The 12,162-nt window shown below is 38.7% G+C and overlaps 1 protein-coding gene across 9 annotated transcripts in view; it reads left to right on the top strand.

Moving 5' to 3' along the window:
• MOB3B (MOB kinase activator 3B) overlaps positions 1 to 12,162 on the top strand; it is a 77,225-nt gene that overhangs the window by 26,988 nt on the left and 38,075 nt on the right. For 5 of the 9 annotated variants that reach the window (XM_071730443.1, XM_071730440.1, XM_071730439.1 and 2 more), the window contains 2 exons: positions 2,286 to 2,354; positions 7,030 to 7,181. Coding sequence is in view for 2 of the 9 variants with exons in the window: in XM_071730437.1 (XP_071586538.1) it covers positions 7,030 to 7,181 (152 nt within the window). In the remaining 7 variants the exon portion in view is untranslated. The remainder of the gene's footprint in view (positions 1 to 2,285; positions 2,355 to 7,029; positions 7,182 to 12,162) is intronic. The other 4 variants (XM_071730437.1, XM_071730435.1, XM_071730436.1 and 1 more) reach the window with 1 other exon arrangement.

Genomic DNA, 12,162 nt, shown 5'->3' on the forward strand with positions numbered 1-12,162 from the left:
TCCATTATCAGCTGGATGTGCAGGATGTGTGTTTCTGGTAGAAAGTGGAAGAGGGAAAGATACAGTACCTGAGCATGGAGACATTCAATAGTGTAACAGAAACTCTTGTTTGTATTACAGTGTGAGACAAGGTATGGTATCTAGTCCATGCTGTGGCTGGCTGGATGAAAAGTGTTATGGTGAGGCAAGTCCTTCCCCTTTGTCACACTGTACAAAAGTGATAGGTTGCGATAGGGTTGGAACATCAGGTCCTAATCCCCTTCTAAGACTAAACAATAAGTGATGTTTTGGGTAAATACACTGTGGTGTTGTTTTTCTTCAGTTAAATAATAGTAACTTGAATGTACAAATGAAGATTTATGTAAGGTTCTCAAAATTGTCTGCAAAAATTGTATCTTGCACCACTCCTGAGCGTTTTCTAGCAGCAGCAGAGTATCAGTGGATAGTGAAATACTGTATGTTCAGATTCTCAAATTGGGAGTAAGCTGTTAAAAGAGTAAGATAGCAGTCTCACAGTCTGAGTGCACATAGTGCAGGGCTGGTTACCCCTGTGACTTTGCACATTTTCCTTTCTTCTGATCTCACAAAGCCTGATTCTCTTTTCAGTGATCTTCTGGGCTGTTTTCTGGTATTGTTTTGTTTTTTGTATAATTTGTCTGAACCAACAACCTCTGCTTCTGATGTGTTAGGGGTTATGTGAGTGTGTGAGTCTTACGAAATCTTACTTTGAGGAAATATGAATCTTACTGGTGTATGGGTTATATGCGTGTGTTAGTGATAATACTGGAGGTGCTGTGAATTCCTCCACTGCTATAACCACTGTAACTAGTGTTGGTTTGGATATGTCTTTGATAAAACATCCTCTCCCGCATCATATGTTCCCCAACACCTTTTCTCTCTTAGTGAAAAGTGCCAGAACTTCGGTGCCTTTTAGAAGATTGCTCTTTTTATCCAGCTCTCTTTTAGGATCTGTGAAGCTATGGGATGAGGTATCGTGGAAAGTGGCCTTGAGGGTTATATAAGAAACATCACCATAGAGTCTCCCTACTGACATTTTAGTTACACCATCAAAGAAAAGTTTGTAAAAATGTTGCTCTGGCCAGAGCCTAAGATAGACAGAGACCTTCCTTTTTAGTCACGGCATGAGCTATGCACAAGTTCACCAGCAGAAAGAGAAAGCTGTCAGGCTTTCTTTTTTCTTGGTCAGAAATGGCTGGGGAGTTACTGAAGTTACGGTGTGGGAAGCATACTGCATAAACCAGTTCTGCAGGAAGAAGCTTAGCATGTTGGCAACTCCTACCTTCAAACTGTGCCAGCTTTACAATCAATTTTTTATAGACTAATAACAGCAGTTAGCTTTTAGTTAAAGCCAAATCCAGCCGTGCCAGGCTGTGATCAGCCACTCGAGTTCAAAGCAAAGTCCTTCAAATGGCACCTTTAGAGATTGTCAGCAGTGATCTCCCTGTTTTCTGGCAGCTTGGCTGCACAGAGAACAAGGAGTACTTAATTATTTTGCTTTAGAATAAACTGTTTGCTATAATGGTCAGGAAAGAGCCCATCTTAACAGTCCATGCTTTCTATTTTTGCAGGTCCTATAAATAATAATTTTTATTCTCTTCTTGTAGTGGTATTGGATATTTACTGGCCACAGCTGTGGACACCTTGCTTTGAAAAGCCAGATCCCTAGTTTGAAGTAAAGGAGATTTTCTTTTTTTAACACCTGTTAAGAGCTTAGTCTTATAACTCTGGAACAGTACATTTTTTTGTGCATTGTTAGAAACAGAGTATTGCACAGTGCAAGATGGTTTAGAGGAATGCAAAAACCTTATCTCAGAGCTGGGGCTGGATAAGAGTTGCTCTGACCACAAACTGTGAAGAGTAATCAAATTCTGTACTTCTTCCTATAAAGTGCTTACTGCAGGGACTAATGATAAAAAACACCCAAACCATGCTTCCAGATCAGCTTTTGAATAGTTTTGTTTGCTGCACTAAATGCCTTCTGAAGCACAGTATGAAGCACAGTATGGATTAAACAGTATGTAGGAAAGGCTTTGAAGGAGTTCAGTTTACAAGAAAAGTAAAGTAGAATGATAAACCAGAAGGTTATTTATTGGTATGTAGGGGAACAAAGGCAGTTCTACAGTTGTTCACTATCAGCCTGGTTTTAGTGCATTACTTCTCTAGTGCGTGTGAATTACGGTCTGTCTGCTCAGAGCTACCCAGTCAATATGGTTCAGGCTCCTTATTATCTGCTACACTGTATTTCTGTCCTCTACTCTCCCCAGGTGAACAATCCCTGTTACAGCAGCAGTTGTACCATGAATCGGAGACAAGGATGGCAGTCCTCAGATGAGGTAGTTATTATCCTCAGTGTTCTTTCAATATTAAATGTTTGATTTATTATGTTCATGACTTCATTTACTTACTGTCATTATATTTTACGTATCACAGATGGCAAGAAAAACCACTTTTTTTTTTTTTTTTTTTTTTTTTTTTTCCAAACTAAGTTCTGCAAAACTGCTGATTTAGAGCACTGAAGTCTGGACGATTACCTCAGCCCAGGTATTCTGTTTCTAGAGTGGTTTATGAGGGGCTGGATGTATTTAGCAGAATCTGTTTTTCCCCCAGTGCGTAATAGTAGGTCATTTTGACCAAATGATAAGGTTGAACATGGTAAAGTTGCAGGGTGTTATCAGAAGGGTTCTCTACAGAAACATCACTTTAACTATTAAGTCAGCTTTGTTCTTCAAGTTAAGACCAACATAAGGAGAGATTTATTTCTCTGAATTTTGAAAGTGCAGATCACACAATTTATAAGCCCTCCACCGACTGCAGAAGCCATGCCTTGTGACTGCATGCTGCTTGAAGCACAGTATGACTTACAAAGTTGCAGGCTAGCCTGCAAGGGTATACCATACCCTAGACCTGCTAGATCTCTCTCAGATCTGGGAAAACTTTTGTATTTCCCAAAAAACACACATGCAAATACTTTGTCTTTGTGTCTCTCTGGTATGAGTTTGAAAATGTCCATAATCATCTGTAGTTGCTGCCACTTTCCCTATCTGGCATATTGATCACTTTGATCCAAACCATGAGAAACAAAAATTACTTCTGTTTCCTACGCTTACCTTTTTTTCTAAGCATGCAAGGCTGTGGTTTAAAGTCATGGCTTGGGTCCTACTTCTGCTGGATCTCTGAACAAAGCTTACAAGGTGGAAAAGCAAGGCCCTGACGTGAGGTCTCAGATCATGTATTTGTGTGTGCATGTTGTGCTGTTCCCTATCGCTCATGTAAGCTGATTGGCATTTTTTAAACAGACTTCATTGAACTTAGTTTAGTCTTTGGAATGGGAATTGTGTCGATGTTCTGAGATTGTAGGAATGAGCAAGAAGTTGTATTTCAACTGTCTCACTGTCTACTCAATTGTGCTAGTGCTTATAAAAGCCAAAATGTAGAGTCAGGAGTGGAGTTAACAGGAATAGAACAAAGATGTACGTGAAGGTCAATGTAGTTTAATAAGAATTTCTTGTTGTCTTGTGTTCAGAGTCCAAAAGTAAAATCTTAGTTCTGTTGAAGTCTGTATCAGACCTCCCACTGACTCCAGCATCATCAAAATTTCATCTTCAGAAGATGAGTGAGAAATTAAACAAGCTGAAGGAAAGAAATGTGTATTACAATAAGGAATCACTGTGTAATTTATTTTTTATCTCCTTGTCCAAGGCTGTTAAAATTTTCTTACTCCTTTCGCCTCTCCTCTATATATTGATGTTTAAAGAATATATGGTAAAATTTTGTGTTGCAGCAAGTGCTGCAGTAAGTATGCTACAAAAATGTAATAAGGATACATTCTTGTGAGGACTCCATCCACAGAGACAGCGATGTCTGGGAGCTGGTTCTGTTGCTACTCCTACTAATTTTATTAAACCGAACCACCCAATCCGTCAGTATGGTAAATATTTACAAAAGTGGTAATTGTAAAAGCAGCTGACAAAACCAGGCACCTTCACTCCTAAATGCATTGTTTTTGTAGTGGCAGAGTCACAAGGGCTTGACAAGTGAAAGCAGAGGCTGTGAGAGAATGTAGTTTAGTGACTGTGCTATATGGGCAAGACACAGCTCAGACTGCTAAAAGCCTGAGGACCAGGAAGAGAACTGGAAAAGACTGGGTGTATATTAAAAAAAAAAACAAACAACATTCAAAGCATTGAAAAGCATTCAAAGGGACTGTCAGAACTCTATGCTTCATTGTGATTTTTCACTCTGTCAGACTTCAGCCTCAGTAGTTGTCTGAGCTCAAGGGAATTCCCCACCTGCATTAAAGGTTTGGAAGGTCTGAAATGATCGTGGCAAACCCTGTGATTCACTAAAGTGGCCATGACTGAAAAAGCACTCCCAGGGGCTTTCCTGTTTAATGTCATCCTCTGCCTTCCACACAGGCCTTTCCTCATGCTTTTCTCTTGTCTGTGCTGTGTGGGCAAGTAGAGGATCAAAGAAATTGATTGAGATGGAAAATGGGTGGTTTGTTTAACTATTGCGGTTTACATCTTAGTCTCAGACTGCTCCCTGCAAGCAGATATATAAACACCTGGGCCAGCTATCATAGGGGAAATGGCAAAAGGACAGGAACATGAAAGGGGAGGAGGGAAGGCAGAACTGATTTTTCAGAAAAAAATTCTTACCAGACATACCCCTGTGTGACTATCAGTCTGTAGAAGGTCAAGACCTTAAATTCCTGGATGACAGAGGAACAGAGGCTGAACTTCAGTGTAATCTAAACCGTGTAATTTTTGCAGTTTCTTTACTACAGTACCTATTTTGGTCCACCTTTAACTATATGCTCCAGTAAAATCATGTTCCTAACTGTCTTGACATGGATGCTCTTAAAATATAAACTTGCAGTGAAGGAGTAAATGTTGAGGTATGCTCAGTATCTTCATGGGGATCAGTGTACCCTTCAAGAACTTCGGAAGGTGTAATTACATTTAGTATTTTAAAAGGCACTAAAAATCTATTGGCTGAGAAGTTAGTCTCCTATTAAAACATAAATTTATCCCTCTAGTGAAAAGCATGCTTCAGTTCAATAAATAAACATCAGTTATCACCAAAAATTTAAGCAGTTATGTATCTGATTCTGCTGCTGCAAAACAGCTTATATACTTCATTGTAAAAATGGCTGCTGTTTAAGTCAACTTCTAATTGTTTTGTACAAACATTTTTCCTAAAAGGAAACAGAGACTTTCCATCTTTCTGTACTCTTTATAAAAGGGAATTTTGGTGAAAGAGGTAAAATTAAATGGCTGTAAATGAAGCATTGGGATACTAAAATGCAATAGTTCTACCTAACATCGCCTCTAAAATATACTCCTGACAATTATGATGATAACATGATTACTGGCATTTGTCAAGAAAGGAGTAAAAGCATCATGTTTTATCCCTTGATGCCTGCCTAAGCCATTGTTACTCAGTTACAGAGAGGCCAATCCTATTCTTTAGTATCTTACTGTTTTTCAATTTTATCTCTATGAAAATTTCTACATTTTGGCAGAATCATGAAGCATCATTTTATTCCTTTTGCCAAATGTCACTATAATATTAGCATAACTTAGAAGTTTTCTGGCAGAAGCTGATCCGGTTTAGTTATTTGCTGTTTTATATAACTGAATTAATTTTTAAAGGACAAGGACACAGTTTTCTTGACAGTTATCCAATTGTATTTTACTGTTCCTTTCCAATCTCTTACCTTAGAAACAGCATGGTTATTGGTCTAAACAAGAAAAAATTCAAGTCATATTTACTCCATTGAGCCTTGACACCTTGATTAGCAAAAATACTGCTTATACTGTTTTCTGTAATCCTTTACAATTGTGGTTTTTATTAGTCAAATGAAATTGCTTGCTTCTTTTTTTCCTGTACGCATACAAAACAAAGACTAGTTACTGCGTATCAGATGAATGGATGTTGCTGTGTGGGAAGTTTCTGACCAGAGGAGGACTAATTTCCAGTCACCACTTTCCTGAGATTTTCTCAGTGCTGAATACCTTGAGATTGCAGTGTTGTTGATGTGGTTATCACACAAGGATTAGTGTAAGGTAATCCTAGTACTTTTCAGAGAAAAGAAAAGAACTTGGAGAAACCCCAGGAATCCTTCCTTTGGGAGGACTTCAAGGCAAATTCCAGTGTCTTTTTAAATATCCAACCCCAAAGTTTCTAACGCTCCTACCACAATAAACAAAAGCAAATAATTGTCCTGAAGCAGTATATTTCCTTTCAGTGGATACTACAATTTACTATTGATATTTTGTGTATTAATTAGCTCTAGTCTTCATTTAAATAACACAAACTGTATATAGGGGCTGCTGCAGGATATTGTTGTCCTTAATATTGATGGTTCTACCTCAAAACATTCACTGTAGGAGCCATCTTACATTAATAATCAGGTAGTCTTAATTCTGAGGGCTTAGATTTTATGGAACTTGCAGATTGTTGAGGATAGGATGGAATGCGGGAAAAGATACACTCAGTATCTTTTTCCTGTGTTTGTGTATGCTGGTTTTAAGAGACTTTTTTGAGTAATCTTAATTTGCTTTGATCCTTTTTCCTTTCTCTTTGTCCTGGTTTGGGCCAGGATAGAGCTAATTTTCTGTCTTGTAATTTTGCTTCCAGCTAAGTCTCTTCAAAGTATCTGTAGCAGCTAAGCAGCTGTACTTGCTGACATTAACAGCAAGTTTCTCAGTCAGTTCTTCTAGGACTGATAATGCTCAATGTTTATAGTTACAACTAGGGACTGGTCTGCAGAACCAAGGCCACTGCTCAGTTCTGAGGAACATCTTGTGCTCTGAAAGAGAAAGGGAGTAAAGGGGCCACACCTTCAACCCTCCTTTAGGAAAGAGCGGACAAGACAAAATTGACCAACCAGAGTATTCCATCCCATACACGTTATACTCGGTATAAATTTGAGGGATCACAAGGGCCAGTTCCCTCCTTCAACCTTCTCTCTGGCCTTTCTTCACCTGTTCCTGTTCATTTCAGCATCCTGGGAGGATTCCATCCATTCATCTGCCTGTGGTCCTGATCTGTGCCATCCCGAATCTGTGTGTTCCTGCCTCCAGCTCCCGACTGCTGCTGACCCCAGGAGTCCAGCCTGGACTTTCTCACGGCTGCCCTGCAGCCTTGGGAGTGACGTGAGTTTTCTTGGGCAAGGGGGAAAGAAACATAGTATCGTTTTTCTGTATATTTGTATATATTTAATAATTTTTCCTCTTTTATCATTACTGTTTCATTAAAGCTGTCTTTGAGACCTGTAAGTTGCTCTCCCTTATTCTCTCTCTTTGGAGGGGAGGGGAATTAATAGAGAGCATCTCTATTTGGTTAATTGCCAGCCCAGCATATAACCATAACTCTCCTTTAGCTCTGGCACAGCCATAAGGCAAATCTTAATCTCCTTGTGTACATTATAGGTTAGTGAGGTGAGACTTTTTTGCCCATTAAGAATATCTTACATCAGGAAGTTTTCCCCTGTGAATACAATACAAATTGCACAACATTTTTCTTCACTGAGTAATTCTGCATACTTCAGTGTGCTAAACAAAGAACCTATTCATTATGTAGTACGATACTGGCTCTCAAACAAGAGCTTGGAAGTAAAAAGTGTGTTGATTTGCTGTATATGAGAAGAGCATGGTAGATACATGTGCCTGTGATAATATAGCTGTCTGATACGGCTGTAGTAAAATAGAACGTTGTATAAATAGTTAAATATGCAGCCAACCATAAAAAGTCTACAAAATGTTGGACCTTAATGGGGTTTGGATCAAATGTGTGCTTTCCTGCAGGCTTCAGCTGGCTTTGGATCTGACCAAGTCAAAAAGGGGACTTATATTTTAGAAATAAAAGCATACAAATGAGCTGATGCCGAGTTGTTTTTCAGACAGTTGTCTTGCTGGATAGCCAGCTTACTGTGTGTTTGATGCTGAAGAAATCAAGTCTCCACACTTCCTTGATTCATAAAATGGGAATTATAACAACTACCTCCCCAGTAACCCTCTAAAGTTTTGCATGATGCTCACTATAGTGCTGTGATGAAAGGTGTGCGCATATAAACAGGGAAGTGATTGAGTCACCATTCCTGAAGGTTTTTAAAAGACATGGAGGTGTGCTGTTTAGGGACATTGTTTAGCAGTGCTAGAGTATTTTCCAAGCTAAAGGATTCTATGATTCATAATTATTTAAACACAAAAGCAATAATGACATATTTAGATAATCTGAAATATTTGTAAGCACAGTGTTCATCCTGATAATGATGCAGGTAAAGCCATCAAACTTTCTTATCAGTATTATTTTTAAGTGAGATTATGTGTTTGTGTGCTTACCATTAAAAACAACTGTAGCAGTGTTGTTCTGAGAGCAAGGGTCCATTGCCTGGAGTGCAAGAAGCTGATCCAAACCCAGGATCAAGATACTTGCTTTAATTTCCAGTTCTTCACAGAAAAGGAAGCAAGCTGGTATTCCACAAGGTTAGCTCAGCTTCCTGAAGCACAAGGGCTACTTTTATACACAGAAACATATAAAGTACTTTAACTATATTCAAAAACTTCTAGACATGAGGGGTTAATTAGTTCCTTGCTTCCTCTTAAAGTGACAGTGCTTAAAGCCCTCATTACGTATGCTCAAAGAATAGGGGGCTTTTTGTTACTTGGTGGCCCTCTAGCCTGTAGGTGGATATTTTAGTATGCTATGTATATGCTGATGCTATGTTAATACAGTGTGTCCAATTAGTGTTGTCTACATAGTGCTTGAAGCTGTGACTAAGATAAGTTGTGGGGAGTACTTATTTTCATCCCTTTCATCTGTCTTGCAGGCTTATTTCACAAGGCCAGACTGTTGACTACTTGAGACATGGTTTTGTCTAGTTCTTGCTTTATCAGTGTTAATTTAACCTCTGCTTTTATTCTGCTATCTCTTTGTTATCTTATGTAGTTTTCCCCTAAAATTTTACTTATTTTGAATTAATAATCAACATCAGTAGTATATCAGTACTTCTGTGTGGTTGTGCAGAAGTTCTCTGCCTCCAGGAGTTTCCATGCTTAGACAAATGAAAGAGAAGCAAAAGATAATGGGAAACTTTTTCCAGGGAAAAGTAGTTTAGCATGGTTCCTGCTGTTTTTCATTTCATCAGGTGCTTTCTATTAAATCATGGGTAATAAGAATGCTGAGAGACAGACTTTTAAAGTTGTGTGTTCCTCTTGGTGACTGTCATGCAGCCTCAGAAATAGATTGCTCTAAAAAGAAAGAGGTGTTGGAAAGAAGTAACTGAACTTCTCATACCAGGACAGGCATACATTAAGCTAATAATTCAGTGTCATCCAGAATGCTGGCTCTGTGTACCATTAAACTGAACTCCTGAGCCACAGTGCCATTCCTTGTGCCCCGTTGTGTATCTAGAATGTGTAATAAAAGATTGGAAGCCAGTTTCTATTGTGTTTGACCCAGGTCTGACAGAGGAGCAGTTCTGCTGGTGTTACTATTATATGAAGAGTGCAAAATAACTGTTAGCAATAGTCAAATTTTATTTTACATGGAAGGAGGCTGGATGGTGCTGCACCATTTCAAGGATTCAATATATGAATACCATAACATTGGTCACAGGGACATAACTCTCCCAAGACAGTCAGGTAATGAAACTGGGGGAGTTTTCTCATTCTCAGGAGATGAAAATTGTTGTGGAAGTGGCAGTCATGCCAGCAACCCAGGTTGCATTCTCAGTGCTTTAAAAGTCAGATTTTCCTCACCAGTTGCTGAGGTTGTCAGATATTTTATCCTTTTGCTAATGCTGTGTGATTTCGAAGCAATAGCTTTGTTTTTTAAGTCCAACACTACCAAGTTTTAACTGAAAGTATGTGATCCAAGATATAATGGCAGACCTCTTGTCACTGACTGTTGATTCAGAGTGAAGCAACATGCTGGAAATCTAATGGTGAATGAGTTCTTCAATGGCTTTGTGATTCAGTCCAAAACAGAGGAGTGGCCACCCTGTAAACTACTACCACTTAATTGCCTAACCAGTAGAGATGCTTTTAGAGCCCACAGCATTCCCATTAGCTTCAGCCTCTGAAGGATCTAACTACAAAGTGTCTGTATTTAATCTCTGCTGAAAATCAGGTAAGCCTGTTCTTTTGCTACTTAAAGTTTTGTTCCAGAGAAGTAGTGGTGATGCTTTTTGTAACTTTATGAAAGCCTAACTGAGCCGGTTGCTTGAGTGGGGGAAGTAAAGGCAGTTGTGTAACATGCAGGAAAGCAGTGAGGGCATGAGACTCAAAATTCTTGTTTATTTCTTTTTTATTTCTGTTAACTTTTCAGTGACAAGGGTTAATTAGATAGCAAATAACCTCTGGAAGTAGGAAGCAAAAAAAATGTATCAGAGAGTTTATTTACCACAGGATTTCTGTGAAATTTAGGCCATGCACTTTTCTATTTTGTTATCCCAACATGTGAAACCACAAGAATGAAATCTGTCTGTCCCCTTACTTTGTACAGCCTCCAGTCATATTTTAAGAGAGAGTAAAAAATCAGCTCTTAGCAGCCTCTAAGAGAAGTCAGTGAGTTTCACTTCTACAGTCCAGCTTTGCAGTGATAGGATGTAGTTTTGAATTGTGTAAAGTGATAAAACAGTGAAGGAGAAAGAGCCTTACTGCATGTCAGAACAGAAGACTCTTCAGGCAGGAAATGTATAGGAAATCCTTGTTTGTACTGATTCTGTCTTGATAGGTTAAAGAACTTTCTTTTGATTGCATAGCTATCTTTTGGATTTGGCGTTGGCTTTGGGTTGAATTTGACCTTGATGTATATGTGCTTCCATGGACAATTTCAACATGTGACCCCTGGTATACAGAAGATTTGAGGTATTGAGTTACTTGCTGAGAATTTTGGTTGTGAAATCTACATTAATTGCTTTTATGAATTCTGACTTGAATTTATGGAGAAGAGAGGGTAAGAGAGGGTATGATTACTTATGCTTTCATATCCAGAAGGTAACATAAAATACAGCATCTTGTATTTTTCTTGGAAAAAGGTATAACAGCAGTGAGTATTGTGCTTCAGAAGAGGAGTGTTTTGTCTTTTGACAAAAGAGGAGTTGTATTTGGTGCTCAGCTTGTTACTTGAAATAAAAACTCCTTGCATGTTCTGGTAAATATTTACATGTGAGCAAAGGAGTCTAAGTAACCACATAAGAGCACCAGGTATATTAAGGTGGGGATACAATTACCTAGGCTATAAAAGTTTGGAACTGACAGCCTTATTATTGCAAACTGGGACATGGGCTCCATGCCAGCTTCAAGTGTGTCAGTCACAAGTTCAGTCTGTGAAGCAGTACTCACCTGTTCTTTGAAGGGCTTTCAAATAAAGAGCTGACTGCCACAGAATATTTGGGAGCTGGAGGTTACGTGTCTTAGTAACAAACAACAAACTGCAGGGCAAAGTTGTCTCTTCAAAGTGCCTTCAGCTCCTGCTAATGATGTTAACTAGGTCGTTCCAAGAATATATTTTCTTAAAGTCTTCCTTCCCTGACCTTTGTCATATGCCAGGATCTATGAATTTGAACACTCAGGATCTCTGTTTCTGAGCAAAACAAGGGGCATGTTAGATATGGCAATAGTCTAGCTGGAGTTCATCGCAGAACTTCTCATATTTTGCTGACACAGAAAGTGTGACTGTTCACAGACTCGTGGTTGGAGTATCCCTCCATCACGCTGTAAGCAAAAGGTAAACCAACCACTTCTCTGCTGCTTGCTGGCAATTTGACTGGATGCTCATCTTTCAGCTATTTGTGAGAGGATTTTTAATGGCACTTACATTTTATCGTGCAGAGACAGGGTCTAGCAGATTTCTCTTTATTTAGGTGTATATTGCTTTCTTGTTGTGCTAAAGAAAAATCAAGTACTTTTAATCTTCCTTTTTGTCCCTCAGCAAAGGATCATACAACTGTCTTCAGTAGTTAGTGGTTTCCACACATAGCGTAGTAAAATTTTAATGGAAATAATTTCTTTTCAGGAAAACAGTGTAACATACTTAATCTCATGCTGAGAATTCATCAGCCACTGGTAGTGTAGGATTTTTGTAGTGCTGTGGGGTTTTAAAATATACTGTGTTATTTAACTTAATGCA

Source organism: Heliangelus exortis, chromosome Z, assembly GCF_036169615.1.
Source record: "Heliangelus exortis chromosome Z, bHelExo1.hap1, whole genome shotgun sequence".
NCBI lineage: Eukaryota > Metazoa > Chordata > Aves > Apodiformes > Trochilidae > Heliangelus > Heliangelus exortis.